Here is a 21,301-nt window from a genome sequence, read left to right on the forward strand (position 1 = left end):
ACAAGATATCATGAAATATGCAGGAAGAATATTAAATCAAAACATTAAAAAAAATTTTAACTATCAAAAATATTTGTTTTAGAACTAATTTTGTATTTGTTATTGGTATTTTATTAAAGATTTAATCAATTATTTAAAATATTCTTCCTCTGTGATATTTGTTATGAGAACTATGCTTCGATTTTTTTTATCAAAAGTATTTAGTTTTCTTCTTGTACATCAACTAAGTTACAATACAAACTGAGTAACAAACAATTCGCTATTTGCTAATTACTTATATTTTTGAAGAATATAGAAAAAAATTCTTTCTTGATTTATACTCATTTGATTATATAAACTATTTTTAAATCATATAACAAAATATGCATATATATAGAAAGTTCTTTGTCAACCGGAACAGAGTTCTCTCCAAAATTTATATGAATAGATTTTGGCGATCAAAGACTCAAATTATTCCTTATCAACCTCGTTTCATGAACCCACATGGCCTTTTCGAAAATATTAATATGATGACTCAATATGACGGTCACAAAACACGGAAAAATGGAAACAATTATAAAAGCTTGTAAAAAATTTTTTAACGTCCTATTCCATTGATTAAAGCCTCAAATTGTTGGTAGTTGGCGTCCTTATAGGGTTAACAAGGTAGAATGGTGAAATCCAAAATGGCTGCTAAAAGAAAAAAATCGTCAAAATTAAAAAAAAAAATGTGTTAGATAGATACCAAATTCAGTCTACGGAAGTTTTCGAGGTCACTCCGAGGTTAGATTTTTTCATTCAAAATAACAGATCCAATATGGCATCAACACACCCTCAAATTCAACTAAATACAAAAAAATTAATCAAAATCTCTTCTTGTTGATATGGATATATAACGGTTTTTGAGGTCATTGAATAAGAATCCGAGGTAAAATTTTCAAAATTCACGATAGTGAATCCAATATGCCTGCGACACCTTGAAAACTAAAGTTAACCGAGTAATTAACAGAATTGATGATATATATTTATAGTAATTTTTAACATCTCTGAACAAGAATTACAAGTCCAATTTTCAAAATTAATCAAGGAGTTCGTCCCGGGCATGAAGATACAAGACAATTAAATTCGATTTTTATAAACTTAACTGAGTTTTAGGGCATTAATACCATATTGAATTCGCCATTGTGAATTTTGAAAATCTATATTCCGATTCTGATATAGTGACCTCAAAAACCGTTATATATCCATGTCAACAAGAAGATTTTGCTTAATTTTTTTTTATTTAGTTGAGTTTGAGGGTATGTTGATGCCATATTGGATCTGTTATTTTGAATTAAAAAATCTAACCTCGGAGCGACCTCAAAAACTTCCGTAGACTAAATTTGGTATCTATCTGACATATTTTTTTTTAATTGGAGGTTAATAAATAATTTGAGCTTTTGATCGCCAAAATCCATCCATGTGAATTTTGGAGAGAACTTTGTTCCGGTTGACAAAGAACGTCCTATAAATATGTCAAATCAAATACTTAAGAAGTTAAAAATGTTTGATGTCTTTCTTTTTCTCATTTTCAAGAATTATAATTGCTAGTAGTAATTAGTGTTACAAATAAAACTTTTCTAGAGAATTGAACACTAGTGTAACATTACGTAAAAAAATCGAGGCAAAGTATTATTTAAAAGTATCGACCAGACAGCAATTCTTAATTTCAATTGAAATGATGGATTTAGTATACAATTAACGATAGACTGTCGTAATATCAAATTGAATGATTAAATTTACAATTTTTTCTTAGATACCACAAAAATATTTTTAGACAATAATAACAAGTTAAGATAAGATAAAAAGGAATAATAATGAGTTTTGAGATAAAAAATTTGGTCGATACTTAAAAATCAACACCAACTGTTCCGATAATTACGGAAATTAATATTTTTCTGAATCATTCACAGATGGTATAAATTCATCGAGGGTACATCCCGGCGTCAGCCAGTGCAACTGAACGAGCGTGTTCGTCAAGTAAGCGGTACTCTGATTATTCTAGAAGCTCAAGTCGAAGATTCGGGCAAGTACCTTTGCGTGGTGAACAACTCAGTTGGTGGTGAGAGCGTGGAAACCGTGTTGACGGTGACAGCTCCATTATCAGCGGAAATCGAGCCAAGTAGTCAGACCATCGACTTTGGTAGACCAGCAACCTTTACCTGTAACATCAAAGGAAATCCCATCAAGACTATCTCATGGTTGAAAGACGGAAAGCCTCTTAGTCATGAAGAGACTGTCCTGAGAATCGAGAGTGTCAAGAAGGATGATAAAGGAATGTATCAGTGTTTCGTTAGAAATGATCAGGAAAGTGCACAGGCTACTGCCGAATTAAAGCTTGGAGGTCGATGTGAGTATTTCCGTTTTTACTTTAAAATACAATATATTACTTCGAAAAATGATTGATACGAGGAGCGATTGATTAATCGATAATTGACTGCTCGAAAAAACTGACATACGAATTTCATTTTTCATTACTGTTTCTCTTATGTAGATGTTAATATCACTTATTTCGGCAACCATGATTTAGTTTTACTATTTTTCTAAAAATTTATTTTGATATATGGCCCCAGTCTCAAAATATGAATAGTACTGATTAAAAATATATTTTGTATAGTTTACATTGTTTTGTGCAAATTTTAATAGTATTGATCAATTGACGTGCGTTGATTACGTGTTACCTTTAAGTTTAATAATTCATTCATACCTAAAAAATAAAAAATCAAATCTAATTGAATATTTTTTACACAGTTGAGCCACCTCAAATCCGCTCGGCTTTTCACGAGGAAACTTTGCAGCCAGGCCCAAGCGTCTTCCTGAAGTGTACTGCCAGCGGTAACCCGACTCCAGAAATCACGTGGGAACTCGACGGCAAGAAGTTGTCCAACACTGAACGCTTCCAGGTTGGCCAATACGTCACCGTCAATGGTGATGTTGTTTCGAACCTTAACATCTCCAGCATACATACCAACGATGGCGGCCTCTACAAATGCATCGCTTCATCAAAAGTACGTCGTTGACTCTCTTGCATAGAGGATTGGCGGAGTCTTATTTTTCAAGTGCCATTATACTTGAAATTCTAAATAGTTACTTTTTCTTGTTATCATATTCATTTTTGTAGTATAATTTTTATAAATCTTTGTGACCGATAATAATCGATATAGTTTATGAAATAGCGTGACCCTAATCACTATCATTATCATTTTTTCTTTACTATTATAAGAAAGGCAGTGATATCATATTGATATAGATTTTCAATCCATTAATTTATATAAAAAACACAATTTATTTCAGTAACATTTTTATCGCATTCATCTTCTGAAAATAGAAAATTTTATTCTAGCATTAAAAATTTGTTGTTCTGAAATTTTATTTAATTAAATATCCGTAAAAATCCGGAACGTATGCCTTTACCGCACGGTTAGTGGAAAACGTGAACTCAAATTCGCGCTTTCCACACGTTGTTTGGAAAAATAATGTACCTAACATGTTCGGGAAAAAGATTCTCGTCTCGTATGCCTATCTAATCTGGCTTTATTCGAGCTTAAACTTCACACGAGATAATAATCTACTTTCCCGCACTAGTTAGGTAACAAACTATACAAATCTCTAATTGACAAAAATTACATTACAATTATCGATATTTCAAATTTTCTTCAGATTAAAACTTTCTGTTTTCAAACAGGTTGGCTCAGCTGAGCATTCAGCGCGACTGAACGTGTATGGTCTGCCATTTATTCGTCATATGGATAAGAAGGCGATTGTAGCCGGGGAGACGCTGCGCGTCACCTGTCCGGTAGCCGGCCACCCTATCGAAAGCATTGTCTGGGAACGTGATACTCGAGTACTACCTATCAATCGTCGACAGAAAGTCTTCCCCAATGGCACCCTTATTATCGAAAACGTTGAACGTATGGCTGATCAAGCAACTTACACCTGCGTCGCCCGCAATGCTCAAGGTTACAGCGCTAGGGGTACACTCGAAGTTCAAGTCATGGGTGAGTTGACATTTTTTTAATTTAATTTTTTCGTTAAAATTGTTTCGTGATTTATCGATTATAATATTCAGAGGAATTATTTATTTGCGCTCGATAATATTTGTTTTGATAACGGAAGTTTATTTTGAATTATTCTTTTAGAGACATTACAATTAAAAAATATTTTTAAACAGCCTTTGTTTTTTACTTTTGGTAAATAATTTACAGATGTGTAAGTCAAACTCAAATTTAGTAAAATAATTTAGTAAATTCTATTACATATTTTTGAATAAACTAAGTTAAAAGATAAGCTGTTATGAAATTTCACTTAGTTTTTTTTATCGGTAAAAGTACGTTGATAAATAATAATTTCACGAAAACCGAAACTCATTTAGATATAGGTACAATACTTATTTTTTTCAGGTACAATTATTTATTACGTTATATTTATGATAAAATTTGCTATAGCAAATGATAAATTAAACTAGAAAAAAAATATAAAGATGGAAAAATATAAAGTGTGGAGCTAATTATCGTCGAACACAGATGTTACTGACGCTGTGTATAGACAATCAGGAGCAATATAAACAAGTAATATACACTGTCTGCTTCATCGTCTTAGCAAATCGTAGGCTTCAAAGTGTCGAGCTCATTGAAGTAAAACAATTAAACATTAAACAAAACTATTGCAATTGATATCATTGTAGATATGGGCAAAAATTTCCGAGGTGTTGTAAATCAAAAATAGTACAGTTTAATTCAGTGAGCTCAACACGCGACTGCTTAATCAATGGTTCTTTCATGAACATGAGCAGATAGTCGTCGAATGACTGAAAATTCGTCATCATGCAGCAGACATGCTCATTCAGCCGTCACATTAAGATTCATTGACATATTGCCATAATATAGTACATCAACAATTAATGTGCGAAGAAAAAATAATTGATTAATTCTCTCATATCGTTCACTAATAACAAAATGTCTACACTGTTATTTCGCGAAACAAGGGTGCTGTTATTTTTCTATTTCTATCTTTCTATTTCTCTATGCAATTTTTATCAAGATTGGTATGGCGGTTCATGATTGACGTTCTTTCATCTATTGCATTCATCTAATAAGATAATTTCTTTTATTATCATTACCTGACAATAACTATTGGCTGCTTTACGGAAAAAAAAATTAGAATTATTACTTCGTTATTGTCAAAATAATCGACGTTCAATAAAACATCGGACGGTATAATACACTAAAGTTTATGAAACATAGGTAAACACTTAATATTTTACATTCTCATTAGTACCTGTATTTCATTAAAATAAGGTTTAAATCGTAGTCAATCAAATACTTAAATAACTTCCAATGATATCAATGACAGTACCACCAACGATTCAACCGTTCGCCTTCACGAAGCAAGCAATGAGTACCGGTGATTTCGTGAATCTTCAGTGTATCGTGGAAGGTGATTTGCCTTTGAGAATCCATTGGACACATCCTCACATGGCCGATGCGACGGTGACTAAAGTTGCCGAGCGCGTGAGTATGTTGATGATTGGCTCGGTACAAGCATCTCATGCTGGTGACTACGTGTGTACCGCGAAAAATGCCGCCGGCAAGGTTTCTTACACAGCAACTCTCGATGTCAACGGTTCGCTCGATTATCAATATCAATCGTCCTTTATTGCTTTTCTTATCTTTCACTACTAGCTTTCACTCGATATAGTTTCCTTGAGCTTGCCCTCTGATCATTTTTTTCCTTCTCTACCAAATTATACATAGCTTACCTTGTTTGGTAAGTTTTGCTGTTTGTTCAATTATGGATAACAGTGTATTTGTGTTGGGAAAGTAAGCTACTACGTACGACTTGATAAAGTTTAATCAGATTGGTTTAGGGTTTGAACATTAATTTCTCAGAATAATCTCAAAGTATTCATTTGACTTCATTTATTGAACATTTCAAACTTCGTAAAAAATAAATTTAAGTTACTTGCATAAAACAATAAAAATATTTTAAGAAAACAATAAATTATACGACAAAATTTATCTAAAGCATCATATGTGTCGTACAGTCGGTCCACAATTGTTGCCAATCGCGTTCAACACTGAGACAGCAAACGAAGGCGACTCTGTATCTGCGGCTTGTTCAGTTCTCAAAGGCGATTTGCCGATGGAGATGAGTTGGGCATTTCAAGGTTCGCCAATCGAGTCTTCTATTGATCCAAGCATCACTATTATCCGTGTGAATAAATATCTAACAACGTTGAGCGTGGAAGGTGTTTCTGCAAGACATGCCGGTGAATATTCATGTACTGCTGCCAACATTGCCGGTTCCATCGGTCATTCCACCGTGTTAACTGTTAACGGTACGACTATAGGTTGTTGAATGATTTGATATTATCCTTGTCTTATCCCTTGATCCCTAAATATGGAGACAAATAGACGTTGATCAATAACCGCCATATCAAAATCTGTATAATAAGTGAGAGAAAGTATTGCAGAAATAAATGATTCTAGTATTATAGTTTAAAGTTAGTTTGTTGCACTTTTTCGTAGTATTTAAAGAGAATATTATAAAGTTATGCGAATTACTTGTATTATAATAAAAATGAACAAATTGGTAGTCATTCGAGTCACAAATTTTTATCAGTCGCCCCTCAAATTCTACCGTTCTCATTTGGTGAAAAGCCGGCCAACTGGGGTGAACTTGTTTCGGTCAGATGTTCAGTAGCCAAAGGTGATTATCCATCTATATCTCATAAGCGTTTAATGGAGTACTCGTGAAAGAGCTGTATGATTACGACATACTTGTGGCGAGTACCAATCGGAAGAATAGTGTACTTAGCATCGAGTCGGTCAATGACAAACACGTCGGCGAGTATACTTGACTGGCGTCTAATCATGCTGGTATTGCTTTGTTCTCGTTATATCTTGCTGTCAACGGTACTTAAACAACTGCGTAATTCGTTTGCACATTATTTTTTCTTTCTAACTAACTCATTTCCCACGTGAAAATTTAACCATGCTAAGATGACAGTTTCTTCTATTTAAAACTTCAATAAAAATGTAATTTCTTTCTTGAAGTTGTTGTTGAAAACTTCCACATTGCATAAATATTTTTGACCTCGTGGATTAAAATTAATGTCGTGTTATCAGATCTTTCCGACATTTGCTACCTCAATCCACTATTTTATATGCAATCAAAATTATCTATTGTTATATTCTATTTAGCTCAATTTAAATAAAAATAAATAAGTGTCTAATTTTTTCTTTATGAAAGTGGTTTAAAATTCATAATTTTCCAATTAAAGTGCCCCCGCAAATCCTGCAATTTTCGTTTGGCGAAGTACCTTTAAATTTTGGAGAAATGCTCTCGATATCGTGTACAATCATCAAGGGAGACTTTCCCATAAATTTTACATGGACGTTCAATGGCGAGTCACTTGAAATGGATCGATCTGACGTGAATATTGTTTTGAATAAAAGAGTGAGTTTTCTTAGCATCGATAGCGTAGCAGCGCGACATGCTGGAAAATACAGCTGCATCGCGACAAATGCTGCAGGATCTGACAGCCACACGGCAAGTCTCTCGGTCAATGGTAGATCATTAATATAAACATATTCCACAAAATTTGTTGCTTTATACATATTGTATACTAGCTTTCTATATAAAATTTGAGTTTTATTTCACTCTATTCTGTCTCTATATTTTTATTACTTTTGGCAGTCGTTAATTGCTATATATTTCAGCTAACTTCGAAACAAAATAAAAAATTGATAGTAGATGATAACAGAGAACTAAAGAATTGTGTATGGTAATATATTTTAATCAACCTCTAGAATCCTAACATCATACAGCCCAGAATGCAAATACGGATGTTCTAGTACTAAATCTTGTAGTGTATGTAAGATATTATCGATATACAGATATCGCTTATAAATGTTAATGATACTATAAATGTGATAAATTTTATTTTAATAATCCAAAAGAAACAAAATACTTCTTGATTCCTATGTAAGCTCGAAGCAACCAAACTTTTACAGTTGCTCCGGAAATAGCACCCTTTGAGATAACTGATAAACCTGCCAACTCTGGCGACTCGATTTCCGTTGTTTGCGCCATTTTGAAAGGTGATTTGCCAATGGAAATCACATGGTCTGTTGACGATGTACCAGTTGAAGAAAAGCACGAAGACGTTGTTGTGCTTGCAACGACTAAAAAGAATAGTATTCTGAGTATTGAGTCAGTTGCAGCTAGACACGCAGGATTCTATACTTGCTCAGCGTCAAATAAAGCTGGTGCAGCAAGTCACTCTTCCCAATTAAAAGTCAACGGTATGCTTTGAAATGGCAGGATTTCCCTATAACTTTCTTCGATCATATCCTATTGCTCCCAGAACCTTTCCACTTAAATCCTACGACACACAGATTTTTTCTCCAATGGTCGACTTCAGACAAAGTTTTCTTTGACACATCGAAATATCAATCCTTGATCTACAATAAACTAACATAAAAAACTTCTTTTTCTAATTTTCATCTTTTACCATTGTTTGCATGTTAAGTATCTTCACAAATCATTCCATTTGCATTCGGCGAGGACCCGGTGAACTACATTGAATCCTTATGAACCGTTCGTTTTGTATCTCGCGGTGATCAACCATTGGAGTTTACTTGGTACCGTAGTGGAGAAAAGATATTATTAGCAGGCAACCAGCAAGATTTGTCGATATCTAATAGAAAACGTTGAAGTTTATTAAAGATTGAATATGTGAGTAGCTACGCTGACACTCACAAACTTTTTTGGTTACTAACGAAGTTCATGCAGCAATTTCTACAGTGGACTTACTGGTTGTGGTAAATCCTTCTGCCTTCTCTTTGAAAGTTGTACAAGCACACTTGAAATACATGGATATATCAGATTATGAAGAAATTAACGTTTTGTTGCAAATCTGATGAATCCATGATATCGATAGTTTTATTACTTTTAAAAATTACAATACTTATTCTTGCTTTGTCCACTCCTTTGTTATTCAAGATTTCTTCGTCGTTGTTAAGGCTTTTAGGATTTCTTCATTATACTTTTCATTGAACTATTCACAGACTTGTATATTCTATACAAATTTGATTGTCATCCATTTCCTGCATTTTTTAGTTTCTCTACAATCTGTACCATACGTATACGGTGAACATTCAGCGAATTACGGTGAAATCGTATTAACTGTTTGCACTATTCTCGTGGTGACCAGTCATAAAAATTCTCATGGTATTTAAATGGCGAATAAATCAAACCAAATCAAACCAGGTAGGCCATATAAATATCTATCAGTAAACACAGAAGCTTATTAAAAATCGAAGCTATTAACCTGATCTGTATTGAATGAAGCTGGCCTCACAGGTTACAGCAGCCTACTTGCTGTTAATGATGAAAATAGATTACTGAAAGATGTAATAATCAATTTTCGTATGGATATAATTTATTAGTTATTAGGTAATATTTTATTAACTTGTATTTTGAAACAGACTCCTAACATATTTCATTTCATCTTTTATCACAATTTATTAATAAAGTATTCAGTTTGTCTCGTTTTGTTTCAAACAATAATTACAGTTCCACCGCAAATCGCGCCATTCAGTATTGGGCAAGAGCCTGCCAATTGGGGTGAACAAATATCCTTCATATGTAATGTACTAAAAGGAGACGATCCGATCGAAATAAAGTGGTTATTAAATGGTGAAATGATAACTCCAGTATCTCATCCGGACACGACCATATCGAACAATGGACAAAAAATTTCCTTTTTGGTTATTGCTTCGGTTAATGCACATCATGCCGGTGAATATACATGCGTCGCAATTAATTTAGCCGGATCGTCTAGTCGCAGCGCTGTTATATCTGTGAATGGTACTTAAGAAAAACTACATTTATCTTATATATCTTGGTACCACTGATTAGACGTATAGTTGTTTTTTATTTGTTGAAAGAGTGACTCGTAACCTTTACTATACCAATCTTGATACTAACTCAAAAAACCTTTGTTCCTCATCACAGTGACTAACATACTGTTGGATAATCAACAATTTCATAGTATTCATTATTCATGTGAACTGATGCTTCTAAATCAATAAATTTTCGCGATATTTCTACAATTTCAAAAATAAAATTACAATTCCACCATAAATAGACCCAGTACTGATAGGAGATGAGCATTGATATACAATGGACTTTGAACATTGAACGTATAACTTTTGAAACTCATCCGGACATAATGATTTTGGGCAACAGTCGGACGATATCTTTTCTCATTATCGATTCTATTACGGTCCATCATGCTGGGGCATAATACACTTGTGTTAAAAATATTTGGCTGGTCAAGCTAGTCGAAGTGCCATTTTAGCCGTCAATGGTATTTTATATCAATAAAAAGACATTTTTAAGCGATTCAATCCTAATTGAGTGTTAACTTTGTCAACATTCTAATTGATTTAATTTTATATCCTATATTTCAAAATGAAATAAACTCTTAGATTTATTAATCAACGATTACTATAGTTGCACCAGCGATTATGGAATTTACTTTTGGCAATCGACCTGCCAATTCAGGAGATTCGGTATCAGCAACTTGTGCTGTATCCGCTGGAGACCAGCCAATGGAATTCTCTTGGTTCTTTAATAGCGAACCATTTTCCGCTTCTAATTTTCAAGACATCTCAATTTCGACCACAAAACGTAGAAGTATTTTAGAAATTGAAGCTGTTCGCGCTAATCATGCTGGAACATATACTTGTACAGTATCAAATAGAGTAGGTGCTGCTAGTTATAGTAGTGACCTAATTGTTAATGGTAAACAGATCGAGACTTTAGTATAATGTTCTTGTAATTATGAAAAATTTGAGTGATTCGCACTGGCATTATAGATTTTTATGTGAATCAATTATTTAAATCTCCTTTAAGTTAACTTTATTTTTATTTCAATAGATGTTGATTTGTTAGAAAATTTCATTAATCCCTGCTAATACTGATGTTGTTTTTCATTATTATAAATAATATAATCAGAAAAAAAATACGTTTACATAAACATAGAATATTTAAGAAAGAAAAAGTCCAACACAAGCTTATTTATATACATACTTGCGCCTTAAATCATACCTTTTCTTTTCGGTAATAGAGCTATTAATTATAGAGAACTGAGAGAGAATCAATAACAAGCGCAGAAGTACTTTAGATATTGACCGGTAAACGTGAATTATGTAGGAGAATACACATATCCAGTATCTAATCTTGTTATTAATAAGAAAAATCAGCAGCATATATCTGGTTGTTTCTTGAATTTCCAAAATTTCTGTAAGATTATAAGTGAAAGTGAGATTCTTTTCCTGGATCTTTTAATATTATCTTTTCTCATATTTCTCAATCTTTAATGCGAATACTGTAATTCTTCTGATCTTAAGTCACATTTGTTAAATACAACACATCAACTTTCTGCATCCATTAGAAAAAATCTATATTTGTATATAAATAAAATGTTTAATAACACATTTTTGTTTGGTAATATTGACATAAAAAGAACTTTAGAAGTATTAATCTTCTCATTTTACTATAATTTCACTTATATTAATATTTATTTAGTGTTGAACTACTTCGACATTATGATCGAACTCTTTTCCATGATTCAGTCGCACCTCAAATTTCGCCATTTTCGTTTGGAGATAGAGCAGTTAATTACGGAGAATCAGTATCAGTTACATGTGCCGTATCCGTCGGTGATACGCCACTAGAATTTTTATGGTTTTTCAATGATCGAAAGATTACTCCTCAAGAAAAACCCGAAATATCAATATCCATAAACAAACGTAGGAGTACACTAGACATTGAACCAGTAAATGCAGATCATGGTGGAGAATATACTTGCTCAGTGTCTAATTTAGCTGGTGCCACAAGCCACAGCACTACCCTTATTGTTAATGGTAACAATCAACATGAATTTGATAGTTTTAAAAATATTAATGTTTTATGTAGCATTTTATTCATTGAAATTTAATAGATAGTTTCCTTTAAACCTTCTGAATTAACCTTTTCCTAATTTCACATACCTAAAATGTAAGGTGAATTGATTTTAAATTATCTATTCTACAATGTAAACTAAATTAAAAATACAAAAAATGATTTTTTTCATACCATATAAAGTTACTCCCTAAATAGATTTATTTTCATTTGGTAACAGATCATTAAATGATAAAGATGTTGTCTTTGGCCTGCTCTATTGCGAAAGGAAATTCTCCTCTATAAATAACTTGGATGTTTAATAGTAAGCTTTCAAAATTTGATTATTTCGACACCGTCATTGAGATTGGCAAATGTGCTAAATAACTCATAATAGATAACGTTGATGTAAGATATATCGGAGAATACACGTGTCGCATTGAATATTACCGAATTTACAAGTTGATGGAATGAAATTATTGTTAATAGTCCCATTCAAATTAAAAAATAACTTTAATATAAAAGTAGTTCAAAATATCCTCTTTTTGTTTTCTCCCTTTATTTCCAACATTTTCAACTTCGAATTCTGCTTAGAACCCAAAAATTTTTTTGAAAAAGTTAAAGATGAAACAATAATCTTAAAGAAATATCTCCTAAAAGGGACATAGTTTTAATCTTCTGATTACTTATTGAAGAAAGAGCTATTTCTTGCACAATCTGAGACATAAATTATTTGTCCGAATCATGTTTAGTGTCACCACAAATTGTACCCTTCACATTCGGCGAAGATCCTACCAATTCTGGGGACACTATGTCGACTACTTGTGCGGTTACCCGCGGGGATCAGCCATTAGAGTTTACTTGGTTTTTCAATGACGAACAAATATCAGCTAATGACAGGGAAAATATATTGATATCATTTAGTAAGCGTAGAAGCGTATTAGAAATTGAAGCAGTCAGTGCACATCATGCTGGAGAATATACTTGTTCGGTATCCAATAAAGCCGGTGCTACAAGTCATAGCACCATTCTTACTGTTAATGGTAAATTGTAGAATTTATGTGCGTGGAAAATATAGATGAATGTTTAGGCATCTAAGCTATAGTTGTTATATTACATAAGTATAACAGAGAGAGAGAGAGAGAGAGAGAGAGAGAGAGAGAGAGAGAGAGAGAGAGAGAGAGAGAGAGAGAGAGAGAGAGAGAGAGAGAGAGAGAGACAGACAGACAGACAGAAAGAGAGAGAAAGAGCAAGAGAACAAGAGACACAAAGTTTTTATAAATTTTTCATGTAAATTTCATGAATTAGGCTACATTGCACTTGAGGTATAATCGCATTTTCCAAATTATTAATGGCTTTACAGTTCCACCTCAAATGGGCCCAGTAACTATAGGCGACGAGCCAGTTAATTGGGGAGAACAAATATCAACAACATGTAATGTTTTGAAAGGAGATAGCCCTATAGATATTGTATGGACTCTGAACGGCGAACCTATATTACCTGAAACTCATCTGGACATAACTATATCAACGAGTGCCAAAAAAATTTCACTGTTAATTATCGATTCGGTCGCGGCTCATCACGCTGGAGAATATAAATGCATCGCGAAAAATGTAGCAGGCTCTTCGAGTCGTAGCGCAATTCTAGCAGTCAACGGTATTCATTATAAACATTTACAACAAAAATTTGTATTTGATCGTTATGATCAATTGCGTTTTGCTTTTGCATATTACTCATGTGAACATAAACGTTTTTGGATTATCTGCACTACAAAAATTATATTATCCTAATCATTCTTTGTTTTTTGCGATTAAACCTGTATACATAACTTTTCTAATGCCTCCATGTCAATCCCGTATAGTATCACCACAAATTGCGCTTTTCTCCTTTGGTGATGGGCCAATCGATGCCGGATTGTCCATGTCAGCTACTTGTTCCGTATCTGCTGGTGATTTTCCACTTGAAATATCTTGGTTTTTCAATAATAAGCCGTTGTTGGAACCAGAAACTCTAGGCGTGTCGGTAATCACGACCAAACGTCGAAGTTTACTTGAAATCGAATCAGTTGATGCTCATCATGCTGGAACCTACACTTGCGCAGTGTCTAACGAAGCTGGTTCTACCAGCCATAGCACTGTTCTTAAAGTTAACGGTAAATGGGCATGTAATCGGTAGAATACACTGATTACTAGGTGTAATTATCGGTGACTCGCATAGCCGTGCTTTGAACAAAAATTACTCGAGTGTGCATTATAATTTTTACGGCTTTCAACTAACTCAAGACAAGACTTCATCAAGCTTTTATTAATCTTAAAAAATGCGCAAAATTGCTACAGATTCAATTAGTTGCATGAAATACAATGATTGAACAAAATTATCTTCCATTAACTATTTATACACTTAGTGCAGTTGATAAAAATAGCAACATTTATTTGTAATTGGAAACTACAATACCAACAAATGAAATGATGAATCTGAGGGATAAATTCAACGTAATTTCAAGACCATTTTAATATTCCCAATGAATCCTGTTGTTGAAGTGAAAAAAGATAGTTATAAATAGACACTGCTTTCGTCTCAAATCTAAACGAGCACATATATTGGCAAAGTGATCCATTTATCATGATAACTCAATCACATACCTGCATTCTTTGACAGTCGCTCCCCAAATTGCTTCCTTTTCATTTGGAGAAGAACCACTTAACGCCGGTGATACTGCATCGTTAACGTGCATAGCTGCTAAAGGTGACTTACCTTTGGAAATCACGTGGATGTTCAACAGTGAACCTATCGATCCCACATTACATGACACAGTCGTAAGTGCGACCGGCAAACGCACCAAACAATTGACAATTGATAATGTTAATGCAAGACACGTCGGCGAATATACGTGTGTTGCATCAAATATGGCAGGTTCAACGACGCGCTCGGCCGTACTTATCGTAAACGGTACAATTGAAATAAATTATTCATCTTTCGTTGTAAAATATTAGAGTGACTCGAAGGCCGATTTTTTTCATCATAACTTGATATTAGTAGTTACAATTGATTGCTTTCGAATGATAGTAATTAAAAATTATTATTTAATTCACTTTATTTTCTTTTCAAAACACTGTTCTTTAGTTCCACCGCTTATCGCTCCCTTCTATATTGGCGAAGATCCAGCTAATTGGGGCGAAATAGTGTCGGCAACTTGTACGGTACTACAAGGTGATCGACCAGTCAACATAACTTGGACTCTTAATGATCAGTTTATTAATTCTGAGACTCATCCTGATATAACAATTATCAAAAGTGGAAAAATGATATCATTATTAAGTATTGATTCAGTAGCAGCGCATCACGCTGGTCAATACACATGTATCGCTACGAATCTGGCTGGATCCTCAATTCGTAGCGCGTATTTAACTGTTAATGGTACATAGTTGAGCGATTGATTGCATATTTAACCTAAGAATAAGTGTTGTTTATTAGAAAATAGATTTTTAATACTAATTTTTATAAGTTGTATACTTGATGCTTATATATTGCTGGACCATTAATTTTTTTTTCCTTTCTCCAAAATTCTCTAACTTGTGCCAAATCCTACTACATTCTTCTTATTAAATCGTTGATTGTGGGTGAGACCAAAAATTACGCGCTAACTACAAAATGTAATATTATTTTTGGTTTTTGATTAATGAACGTGATTGGGTTCAAATATTTTTTAATTTCTAACTGAACTTTCGTTGTTCTTTAGTTGCTCCACAGATAGGTGTAGGATTTACTTTTGGCGAAGAACCTTTAAATGCTGGTGACATGGCAACAATCACATGCTCCGTGATAAAAGGAGATTCCCCTGTTTTCATTGAACTAATGTTCAAAGGGAATCCCATTGAATCACGTATGAATGGTGTTACTGTGTCAGATTCAAGTAAGAGATCGAAACAGTTGACAATTGAAACTGTCGAAGCGCAACATTCTGGAGAATACACGTGTGTTGCATCCAATGTAGCTGGTTCTGTTTCTCGTACAGCTATGTTAGCTGTTAACGGTACAAATTAATCTAAAATTACATTGGTTCAAAAGTAGTTGATGTACGAGACTCGTATGGCTTTTTTACACTCTCAGGAATTTACTAAATAATTTTTGCCTTAGTCAAAATGTATTTTAAAGCTTAGTTTAACGTTCTAACATCCATACTTTACAGTTCCACCACAAATCGCTCCTTTTGCCATTGAAGAGGGGCCCGTCAACTGGGGTGAACAAGTTTCGTTTATTTGTAGCGTGTTAAAAGGCGATCGACCGATTAAAATTCATTGGACCATGAACGACAGTCCAATAAGTCTAAAAAGTCTTGACGGTTTCACAATATCGAAAACCGGCAAAATGATTTCTGTTTTAAGTATCGATTCAGTAACCGCCGACCACGCTGGGAATTTTACTTGTACGGCGACCAATCAAGCAGGAAGCGATCATCTACATTTACGATTATCGGTTAATGGTACATAAATGCAGAAACAATGTTTAATCACCATACTATTAATTAATAATAACAATACTTTTATTCTTTTCTATTATTCCTATGCATCCTCTGTTACCAAGTCATTATTTGTAAATAAACCTCGAGGCTCCGTGCGATGTTTTACTAGAAATGAACTTCAATAATTGCTTTATACAATTAAATAATAAATACAATTCAATTAAATAACGTCTTGTGCATCTTAACAAATAGTTAATTCTCGGATTACAGTTTCACCATAAATTGCTCCTTTTATAATAAGTGAAAAACTAGGGGATATGAGTAATCAAGTTAGTGTTATATAAAATATCATGAAAGGTGACTTATCAGTCGATATACCGTACAATGTTTAAAATAAAAAATTACGCCTACTACTCATCCAGGCTAGCCACGACAAAAACCATTCGTTACTAACATTAACTCAGTATTCGAATATCATACTAGCGAATACATTTACATTATGAGTCATTCTATTGGATTTATAACTTGCAGTACTAGGTTAGCAGTTAATGCTATACTGAATATAACAAAACAATCTAGCAATATCCAAGTTTTTAGCCTTCACTAATTTTTAATCTTGTTTCCTTGACAGAATCCTAAACAGTTTCTTCCACAATAGATGGTGGACGATTTAATTCATTATATATTTTTGTATCTTAATCCAAAGTATTTCTTTGTCCAAGCAATAAAAAAATTTTAATTTTGTAGTCTCTCCACAAATAGGTGTAGGTTTTACATTTGGCGAGGAACCTTTAAATGCGGGTGACATGACGACAATAACTTGCGCAGTCATTAAGGGAGACTCTCCCCTTTCGATCGAAGTGATGTTCAATGAAAATCCTATAGAATCGGGAAAAAATGGAATTACAGTATCAGATTCAGGAAAGCGCGCGAAACAAATGATCATAGAAGCTGTTGAAGCACTACATGCTGGAGAATACACTTGTATTGCGTCAAATGTTGCTGGATCAGTTTCACGCTCAGCTGTTCTTGCTGTCAATGGTATTTCTATGTATTTCAGACAATGTTGATTTGTTTGTGACTGCTACAAGACTCTCATGGCTTTGATAGACATTTCTTTGTATTTTGAATTGTATTCAATTTTTACCAATTCCAGTATACTCATACACCCAAATTACAGTACCACCACAAATAGCTCCTTTTGCGATCGAGGAAGGACAGCCAGTGAACTGGGGCGAACAGGTTTCACTCGTATGCAGTGTGTTAAAAGGCGATCGTCCAGTGAAAATACATTGGACGATAGATGGGCATCCGATAAGTTCTAAATCTCATGACGGAATAATGATATCGAAAAGTGGAAAAATGATTTCCTTATTAAGCATTGATTCCGTAACTGCTGACCATGCCGGCAATTACACTTGTATCGCTAGTAACCAGGCGGGAAGCTCACATCTTAGTACACGGTTATCAGTGAATGGTATATATGGACATAGAAACGTGATTTATCTGTATTTAAATGCACTTTTCACATAATTCTTGTTTTAGTGCTATGATTATATCTCTACACTTGCTATCATTACAATTTAGATATATTTTTTGTATATAGAATGACTGGAAAGAATGTATTTTTATTGTACAATTTTTTTATTATTTACATCCTTCATAATTACCTTGAAGATGAAATCTAAAACTTGTATAACGACAAAAAATTTAATGTAAATTAGTTTTGAAATTGGATTGAAAAACTAAAAAATTAGGATCTCCCATTACAGTTTCACCACAGATAGCTCCCTTCACAATTAGCGAAGAGCCGGCTAATTGGGATGACCAGGTTAGCGCAGTTTGTAATATCATAAAAGGTGACACTCCTATTAAGATTATCTGAACATTTGAAGGTGAAAAAATAACGCCGAGTAATCATTCAGGCGTTATGAGACGTCAAACACGAAAAAGAATTCGTTATAATCCGTCAATTCAGTGTCTGGACATCATGCTGGTGAATATGCTTATATAGCCAGCAACGTTGTCGGCTTCTCGAGTTGCAGTGCTATACTAACAGTTAACGGTATACACCTTTGAAAAAAAAATTATTTTTTTTATTTGGCACGTCCCCATTTTTTTAAATCACAAATCATTTGATCCTTGATCAAAAATCATGTTATGGCGGTTTTATTTATTTATTTTTTTGACTCCAGTCGCTCCCCAAATTGGAATGTTTTCATTCGGTGAAGAGCCTTTGAATGCCGGTGACACAGCTTCGATTCAATGCGTCATTATGAAAGGAGATTTACCGCTAGAGATAGCATTCATGTTCCAAGGAAACCCACTTATCTCTAGCGAAGATATTATAATTTCGGAAACTGGCAAACGCGGAAAACAATTGATGATTGAATTCGTGAACGGTAGACATGCCGGAGAATACACATGCATTGCATCTAATTTGGCAGGATCTACAACTCGATCAGCTTTACTCGCTGTCAATGGTACATTTTAGAATCGAGCATGTAATTTGGATTGAACGTACATTTCTAAAATCCCGTATACTTCCTCTGTGCCTCTGCATTCCTTTAAATAAAATGGTTTATTCAATTTCAATAATCGCGTTGAAATATTTTTACTCAATATTTGGAACATTAACTATCAAAATTACTTTTGATTAGAAATTCCATCAAACATCATGTAATTTACAGTACAACCACAAATAGCTCCAATCACCTTCGGAGACGAGACGGCGAATTGGGGAGAACAGGTGTCCTCTATGTGTAGTGTACATAAAGGCGACGAGCCCATTGAACTCGAATGGCTCTTTAACGACGAAAAAATTTCATCAGAAAATCATCTGGGTATAATGATACTAAGAACCACAAAGAAACTGTCGGTACTTAATATCGACTCTGCATCCGCTGATCATGTTGGAACATATACTTGCGTTGCGAGTAATAATGCGGGATCTGTAAATCGAAGTGCAGTATTAGCTATTAACGGTACAAAATATTGTCCACTAAACAATGTTATTGTTAATATTGTGTGCTTTTTCATCTATTAATCAATTTATTCCTTTATAACCTTCGTAGGACATAAAATTACATAGGGCTTTTATTATACTTTCAAGCAATATTCCAAAACTCTGATTGGTCACCTTTATAGTTGTTTCTCGGATAGCCCCATTCTCCTTTAGTGTGGAACTCGTTACCCCATATGATATGGCGTCGGTCCAGTGCGCCGTTACCAAAAATAATACCCTACTAAAAATATCGTAGCTCTTCCAGGAGAATTTATTGAAAGAAGTAAAATTAACTTAGTAATGTTAGATGTTAATAAGTACGCAAAACAGTTGATGATCGAATCGGTAATGGTAAAACACGCTGGTGAATGAATACATTTGCATTGCTTCGAATCTTGTTGGGACGACCACTTGATCAAATTTACTTGCCGTTAATGGTACCTTTAAAGTAGGAAAACATTTACGTAGAATTTAATTTAAACATATTGGTTTTCCTTGATTCGGTATACGACTTGGTATCCCTTGCTTCTGTCACAACATCATATACATTGACTCTTCATTCACACTAAATACTTGTAACTCACTTGACAAAACGTTTGTGTGATATGTACGATAGTTGCTTCGCAAATCGGAATTTTAACTTTTGGTGATGAAAAGGTAAATGTAGGTGACACGGTTTTAGTACTTTGCACGATGCTAAGGTAATTTCCCGCTAAAAATGAGGATGTTTGGTCAATAACCTATTGATATAAACTTGAAGGCGTAATCGTATCAAGTTCAGTATTTATAAAACGCGGAAAACAGTTGAATATTGAAAGTGTTAGAGCTATACACGCTGAAGAGTATACCTGCGAAGTTTCAAACATTGCTGGCTCGCCAAAATTCACTATTGTGCTAGAAGTCAATAGGTATCAATAGCTCAGACGTTCTAGTGGACTTGTTTGATCTATAAATGTTTATATTACTCTTCTAACAAATACCCATTAAATCGTTTGATTATAGTCAAATATTAATTCGGCAATTATACTTATGTTGAAAATTTACTGACAAAACTGCTGTTTATTTTTGTAATAACAGTTGCTCCACAAATCGGAGCATTCACTTTTGGAGAAGAACCCTTGAATGCTGGCGATAGTGCGTCCGTAACTTGTTCGGTCTCAAAGGGGGATTTTCCGATGGAGATCAGTTGGACTTTTCAAAATAATATTATAAGTGCAAAACAAGAAGGGATTATTATCGCAAATGTTGGAAAACGTGGCAAGATATTGAATATCGAGAATGTTAAAGCAGAACATGCTGGGGAATATACCTGCATAGCTTCTAATATTGCTGGTTCAACGACCCGCACTGCTATGCTTGAAGTTAATGGTATCATTTTATTTAAATTAAAAAGATGTTTTTTATCTATTTGATAGTTCTCCTACCATTCCTTTACCATCTTTTCTTGCTGTGATCTTCCAGAATATTAAGGCACAAATAATATCAGACGATAATTTACAAATATTTTTTATTTTTTCTTAAAGACTTGAAAAGTGAAATATATTTTGTTTTTCATTTGCCTAATTGCTTCACAAATTGGAGCATTTATCTCCGGTGACGAGCCAGTAAATTCAGACGATGTGTTGCCTCTGGAAGTTGCGTAGTACCAAAGGAGATTTTCTGATGAAGATAAGTTGGATGTTTCAGAATGAACTAATAGACGATAAACACAATAACATTACATTAACGAAAAATGGAAACAACGAGTCGATCGGCAGTATTCGACGTTAATGATATTGAAAACTTAAAAATAAGAAAGAAAAATCCATCGCGGTGTTGTATCAAGAATCGTTATCTGGATTAGCTTTTTAATTTTCAAAAGAAT

General features: G+C 33.8%; 1 protein-coding gene across 17 annotated transcripts in view; it reads left to right on the top strand.

Moving 5' to 3' along the window:
- Positions 1-21,301, top strand: part of LOC131671771 (cell adhesion molecule Dscam2) — a 53,896-nt gene that overhangs the window by 16,912 nt on the left and 15,683 nt on the right. For 6 of the 17 annotated variants that reach the window (XM_058948471.1, XM_058948473.1, XM_058948462.1 and 3 more), the window contains exons 9-12: positions 1,932-2,368; positions 2,770-3,026; positions 3,704-4,016; positions 6,062-6,355. In XM_058948471.1, coding sequence (XP_058804454.1) covers positions 1,932-2,368; positions 2,770-3,026; positions 3,704-4,016; positions 6,062-6,355 — 1,301 coding nt within the window. Of the gene's footprint in view, positions 1-1,931; positions 2,369-2,769; positions 3,027-3,703; positions 4,017-5,370; positions 5,641-6,061; positions 6,356-9,597; positions 9,892-11,663; positions 11,955-13,333; positions 13,628-14,629; positions 14,921-17,180; positions 17,475-21,301 lie in introns of all 17 variants that reach the window. The other 11 variants (XM_058948469.1, XM_058948474.1, XM_058948479.1 and 8 more) reach the window with 7 other exon arrangements.

The sequence above is a fragment of the Phymastichus coffea genome, unplaced genomic scaffold (genome assembly GCF_024137745.1).
Source record: "Phymastichus coffea isolate CEN01 unplaced genomic scaffold, Cenicafe_Pcof_1.1 PCOF00135, whole genome shotgun sequence".
Classification (NCBI taxonomy): domain Eukaryota; kingdom Metazoa; phylum Arthropoda; class Insecta; order Hymenoptera; family Eulophidae; genus Phymastichus; species Phymastichus coffea.